The sequence below is a fragment of the Dendropsophus ebraccatus genome, chromosome 3, assembly GCF_027789765.1.
Source record: "Dendropsophus ebraccatus isolate aDenEbr1 chromosome 3, aDenEbr1.pat, whole genome shotgun sequence".
Taxonomy (NCBI): domain Eukaryota; kingdom Metazoa; phylum Chordata; class Amphibia; order Anura; family Hylidae; genus Dendropsophus; species Dendropsophus ebraccatus.
The window spans coordinates 41,807,181-41,814,231 of NC_091456.1; the positions used below are offsets into that span (position 1 = coordinate 41,807,181).

Genomic DNA, 7,051 nt, shown 5'->3' on the forward strand with positions numbered 1-7,051 from the left:
AAAGCTTGGCCACAGCCTCAAGTAACTTGACTAAAATCCCTATTTCTCCACGATTTCTTAAAAGCCAGAGTATGGCCTGCTAAAACCAATAGAAGTTAACTACTGCAGGCAAGAAGATTACACATTGTGGGGGATTGTCACACTCAAGTTTATCCTGAAGTCCTTCAGGACCTTTAACGGGAGTGTGCAGGTACCTAGAGAGAGCTGCTCCCACTCTGAGCCGCATGGCAAGTGCCACATCGGGAACACAACATCAGCTCTTACATTTAACACCTTGCACCCCTGAGTTGCCACATAACCATGGATACTTCCACGCTGGGTGAGTTCCATGCATAAGCCCTATTCTGATTCAATATAGCTCATGCATGGAACTTGGTGTGGACATAGCAATGGTTACCCAAACTTCTTGCAGTAAAAGCGACTGCACGCTGATCAGGGAAGCTCTATCATGATTGGTATGCTTTAAGAAGTTGGTTTCTAAATTGATGTGTGCTTTATAGTTATTTTTTTTTTCTTTTGACATAAACTTTTGATCCCTCAGTGATAGGTTAGGCTATCAATAGTTGCCTGGTAAGATTGCCAATTCCTGGCACCCCAATCAGTCAGTTCATTGGCACAGCCACAGCATTCAAAATTATGTGCAGAAGCCTTTGCAACGCATATTTGGACACATTTATTAATATACACCCTGACGTATGCCACGGAAAAGACGCAGATCCATCATGGTGTACACATGGCGTAAATCATGGCAAAAATCTACCCCTGCTCCGGAGCAGGCCCATCGTGCAGTAGGTGCAGGTCCTCCCGGTTTATTAAGAGTTGGACACCTTAATAAATCCGGTGGGTGAGCTTTAATAAAGACTGGCGTCCTCATACTTGATAAATGCCCCCCATTGTTTGTTGTGGTGGCACCAGGTTACTGCAGAGCAGCTCCTATTGAGTACAATGTAATATATAAAAAAAAGTGCAGCTTAGTTTTATTTCATTCATAGAAATAGAGCAATGGAAATACAGTGAATCTGCATTACACAGTTACGCCTAATTCACACGTCCCGTCTGTGGGAATGCGCTGCCTGCTGTCCTGTTAACCCCTTCACTGACCAGAGGAGGGAGAGCTAGATTTGCTGCCCGGTCTCCCCACATCTATATCGGGTCTCCCTGCATGCTGGCCCCGGGAGGGTCCTGTCATGTCTCTCTGCCGATGGCTGCGGCTGGAGGCAGGCTGGGCACTGGAGTCTGATGTGTGGCTGCAGGACTGCCCAGTGCTGGATCTCTGCCACGCTTGCTACTCCCTGGGGACCTGCCACCTGTGTTAGGGGCTGGAGGCAGGCTGGGCACCAGAGAGTAAGGGTTCTACAATCTCACTATGCTGGGGCCTGGGGCTGCAGGTGGGACAGGCACTGGAGACCAGAGACTAGAGTATAGCTGCAGGACCACAAGATCTACATAGGTGAGGACAGGGGAATAGAGGGGACTACAAGGCTCAGCACTACAGGGGGTGACTACAGGGCTCAGCATGTCTTCTGCATGATGCCTACACATTATGGAATACAAACTGGAGTGATGTGATGCAGATCAGTGAAAAAAAACGGACACGGAGGTCCTGCTCTGCCACCCAGCCAATCAGTGGCTGCGGCTGGGCAACACACTGATTGGCTGGGTGGCAGAGCAGGACCCCGGGACCCCGTGCAGCCAGAGCCAGGTAATGTATGGAGACAGCGGTGCGGGAACGGTGCGGGAGCCGAAGGGGTTAAGGGGGCAGCTGCATTACATACACGCAGTGGTCTTTCAGACCACTGCTTGTATGTAGTGATAGGGGCCTTCCAGGACCTCGGCTCGTAGCAGAAACTCGCAGCGAGTTTTCTGCTGCGAGTCGGTATGTGTGAAGGCACCCTAAAAAAGTTTTTACAGTGCACCCAATAACCATTAGAGGCGGATAATCTAGCACTAATTCCCAGCACAATGCAGCAGTATAATGTGGGACTTCACAAGACCAGAAGCAGACCGAAAAATCCCTCTAATTAATAAACAAAACTAGAGTAATGAGTATTGTGGTTACATTCTGATTTTAGTGCACAAGCCAAAAATACAGAAATGGCTGCACATCGCACCCATGGCTGACACGAAAGCTTATTCAGCTACATTTAAAACCAACATCAGAAGTTAGTATATAATTTGGCTAAACCATATTGCCTCATGTACCACGTGCAGGTCTTCTGATACACATGAGTCCCTAACCAAAAAACATCACTGTGCCGGTCAGCGACCACAATCCCCGCAAAACGTGCGCAAGCAGAGAAGGGGGGCCACGGAATTATGATTTTAGTCTTACCAAATGTTCCCTATGCTAACAATTGAATTTTGTATATACTTTTCCGATTGAGCATCTGAAGTATTTGAAAATTCATCACTAAAACCAATGCCATTTACGTATATCAGGCTAAAAGAATTTGACTTTATGAACTATTCCACACACACAGTGGAATGGCCTCATCTCTGTGGTGGTGGTGATGGTAGTACCATACTTATACATGCCACCATACGTTCCAAAACTGGAGGACTGGAAAGAAGGCTGCAATGCCCAGAGCTGGTGTGAAGATATCTTTGAAATATTTTATATTTTTTCTACATTAGGAGGCTATGTAGATACCTAGCAGAGCTCTTCTTATCACTTTGTCAGAGTTCTACTTTAATCTAAACCCATCTAAACCCATGTGTATGGCAGTGTCTCACATCTATCTTATCAAAGACATGTCCCTGCTGTCTATAGCAATTGATTAGTGTTCATCTACCCTATCTAGACTACTAGAAAATCAAATCTGGATGCTAGCTGTGGATAACAATAAAACGTACAGACACATTTTCCTACATGGAAATCATTACTAGGAAACACACGATTGTGGTTGGAGTGTATGAAAATAATTTATTTTAGTAATAGAAATGTAACTTTTACACATAGTAGATATATTCCTCTACCCAGGGCAGTCTAATATCACTTTTATCTAGTGTGAATGGTACTCCCTTGTGTCAGACAGTAGACTACACAAACAGAAGGAAGCAGGACCTGTCTCAGGCCAGAGGTCATGTTGTGTTAACTGTGTCATGGAATCCAATCACCTGTTTTTGAGCACCACATGAGAGTGTCACATGGTGTTTTGTCTGGTTTTTGGCCTTTTTTTCCTGTTAAAGTGGAGATGGATCAGGATTTTTGTGTATGAACTAAGGCCATGTCTGTGTGGGGCTTCTGACCTTGAATCTGTGCATACCCTTGGTTTGATAATTGGGTGGAACAATGGCTATGGGCATGCAGTAATGTTGTCTTTTTCCGATAACCTCAAACCATGTTCTGCACTTGCACGCTTTTTAAGAGCAAAACAGCTCAAAAGGAGGCCAGAAGACGATAACATTACTGCGCATAAGCCGCATGTTGCATGATGCTTGCTCGGAATTTCATGTAAAAGACGGACTTGACAATACAGCCAAGTGTCTGTTAATCAAAGTGGTGATAAAGGTTATAAGAGGCTCAAGAGGTGTTGCTAACAATGGATTGTAGAACCAGATGGCACGAAGTGGTGGTGCAAGTAGACAGGAGCAAGCCCCACAGACAATGTGTAGAAATTCTCGGCACTCACCAATAAAGTTGCAGTGCAGTTTTATTGCATGTCCAAAATAAGTAGAAATACAGACAGGATGCGTTTCAGCAAGCGCCTTTTCAAGGTGGTTAAAAAAGGCGCTTGCCAAAACGTCCTGTCTGTAATTCTACTTATTTCGTACATGCAATAAAACTTCACTGCAAGTTTATTGGGGATTGCCGAGAATTTCTACACACGCTAACAAATGGATTGGCATGAAATTTGATGGGCTTTTGCAGCCCAGGGAAATGCCTAGTGGGCTTATAAAGGAGAACAATAGCAAAAACAATGGGTATACAGCTAAGTAAGCGCTCTGATCAGCCATCACTCAGCACACTTCCTAAACCTATGCATGTAGCCAGCGTCCCAGCTCGGTATAACCTGCAAACTTACTGTATGTCAATGCAGGCCAACTAGTCATCTAGGCATCAGTCACCGGGCGTGCCAGCACCCCTGTGGGCATAATTGACAGCCCTGTATCGGCAATGTTAACAAGACTTGGGCCTTCCATCACGTCAACACTCTGGCATCTTCATTACAGCGGATATGACAGTACAGCATGGATAGGACGCCTGCTGACAGCTTTGAGTCTATAGCTGTATTACATATTTTTTGGTGACATTTTTCCTTTGTATTTAAAAACTCATCATTTTGGCCATTTTTTTTTAAATGGATCATGCTTTGGGTATGGTGTTTTTTTCCCATAGGCTTTTCTAAAATGTAAAATGCCAAAAAAAACGCTTTTATATCTTATGAAGTAAAAAAATGCCATGAAAAAAAAAGATTAAAACGTGTAGTGCTTTTAAACAGGAAAAAAAATAAGACTAGGTGTGAATAGGACTGTATATTGTACATGCATAGGCCACATGTAAAACACATGACTCCATTTATATACATGACAAAGCTTTCCAGTGCAAAGATAATAGAGGATTCATTCACTGATAGAAAAGAACCCAATAACGTGGGATAGATCTAGGCAAATGTTCCGGGAGCATAACTACAAACCGCTGGGCCCCATAGCAAATTTTTGATTGCGCCCCCCCCCCCCCCCCGACTGACCACAAACCTGTCACGTGTAGTTATAACCTATAATATTAACGGCAAGTGCTCATCAGGAGTGCTTGCAGTTAAAGGGGCATTTGCAGCACCTTGCAAATGATGACAGGTCAGGGGGCCCAGTGTATTGCAGGCATGAGCCCCCCGGGCCCCCTGATATGGCAGGCCCCATAGCAGTTGCTATGGCTGCTATAGTGGTAGTTACGCCCCTCTATAGAAGACTCTGGAAAAGCTTGGTTGACAACTCCTAAAGAAGTTATAAAGGTAGCTATATGGTAACCCAGATTTCCCTGACATTTCTCTGAAAGAAGAGAACACAGATGGACCTCTTAGTCATTTTCCTGACCTAGATCTCTACTTTAGGGTGTAACCTTAACACTTTGGTACTTCTTGTGTAAAGTAACATTGGAAAGATCTATGTTTAGTATCCGATTTTTCAGTCCGATAAACATCACATATATACAGTATATATGTGTATATATATATATATATATATATATATATATATGTGTGTGTATATATATATATATATATATATATTTACAGTATATATTATTATGAACAGACAGACATATTGATCCAATTGTAAAAACCAATATTAATATTTGTATGTTTCCCATATTTACCACATTTCCCATATTTCAGAGCAGGACACAGCATCTGTCAGGCCTATTGTATGTTTCTGCCTTGTTTCACATTGTCTCACCTGCACTGAAATAGACATTAGTCACAGACACTGCTTCATGCGATGACTGATTCGTAATTGTTCCTGTATTTTGTCATTGGACATCTCTGACAGATCTACAGTCTTTGTGATTTTCCATAGGACTAAATACAGTATCTAACTTTAGGCACCGTTTTCCCTTCAATCTGATTATATCATATAATATGAGCTGCTCCCAGTCTCTGCTCCCTCCTTCTTTCTTGAATGCTGGCATCTGCATCATAAAGCCTAAAACTCAATTGTCCGATAAAATCTATATTATGTCTATCTGATAAAGTTTATTATATGATTTTTTTTTATAATCTGTTATCGGTTTAGATGCTTTATAGTGTTTTCTCTATTGTTCTATAGTGCACATGTCTGGCTAATTCTATATAATAGCACTCGCACTAATGCTAAAGTGGTATACGCAATACAAGGAAAAAGTGCACAAGAGGGGTTAAAAATGTTGGTATTGACCAGGTGCTTCATATATTTTTACGTTCTGAGACCAGAACATAATAGGCGTAAAGATTCTAATAAAAACAATAAGCATTGTTTCTTCTCAAGCCCTAATCTGTACCACTTACCAGCTGCGTGCAGAGTACTCCTGGGTGATGGAGAGTCGGAATCTTCTTCGCCAAAAATCAGGCGAAAATCTAGCTCCCCGTCTTGGCAAATAGCGGTTCCCATTTGGAAGTGTGTGGAAAGTCAGGAGATGATAAGAATAAATAGAACTAGGAAAATAAAGTAAAATGGTTGATCGGGAGAAAGATTTCTTAGAGAAAGTTTACAGTACAATAGTAAGTGCAGGTATAATATAGGAGAAAGTAAACCGCAGGCGAAGAACAAAGTGTGGAAAAGTCGTGTGGACTCCAGCAGAAGCTGGAGACAAGAGCTAATAGTGGGAAGCAGGGAACATGTGAGAGTGCAGATACAAAAGGAGAGGAATGAAGCACGTTACTGTATATACAGGAGGAATATATAAATACAGAAAGACAGACATGGGGGGGGGGGATCCTCCTGCAGCAGATCCCACTATCCCTAGCTCCCCTCCTGTTCTTGTCCTCCCCACTGCTCAGCCTTTAGCATTCCTTACTCCCAAAGTTTTCCCTCTGTTTTTTTTTCTTTTTTTTTTTAAGTGGGAAACTTATTATAGATTTTTTTTTTTTTGTTCCAGGGCAGGGAAAACCCAAAAAGAAGAAAGGAACGTTTCCAGCGCCGCCCCTTGACATTTGCAATTGGCTGTAGCTTGTACTGACATCATTCCAAACTTTTTTTTTCTTCCCTAGTCCTGGCCTCTGCTCTCTCTCCCTCTAAAAATACAGTATGTCACTGGAAGGGATGTTTGTTTTAAAAGATCCAGGCTTTTGACAGGATGTGCCCTGGTTGGCCAGGAAGGCTCCCACCCTCCTATATTATTGGATAGGCAGGCTGTCAATTGGCTGGTGGGATGCTGAGGACACAGCCATGCCTCTTTATGTCCAAATTGTAGAAAGGAAGAGTGCAGCTGCAGACGGGACAGCAATAGTGTGCAAACTTTTCATCAGCATATGTGGTGTTCATTACAACAGTTTCCAGTATAAGTAATGAATGTTTCTTGTAAGGAGTTACAAAGACTTTTCTTTTCTTAGTTTTCCCCCCGTCAGGGGACAAATAT

General features: G+C 42.8%; 1 protein-coding gene across 1 annotated transcript in view; it reads right to left on the bottom strand.

Annotated features, from left to right (window-relative positions):
• Nucleotides 1-6,402, bottom strand: part of NFATC4 (nuclear factor of activated T cells 4) — a 43,302-nt gene extending 36,900 nt beyond the window's left edge. Inside the window, exon 1 of the mRNA XM_069961583.1 lies at nucleotides 5,982-6,402. Coding sequence (XP_069817684.1) covers nucleotides 5,982-6,084 — 103 coding nt within the window. The 5' untranslated portion in view covers nucleotides 6,085-6,402. The remainder of the gene's footprint in view (nucleotides 1-5,981) is intronic.
• Between the last annotated feature and the right edge of the window lie 649 nt (nucleotides 6,403-7,051).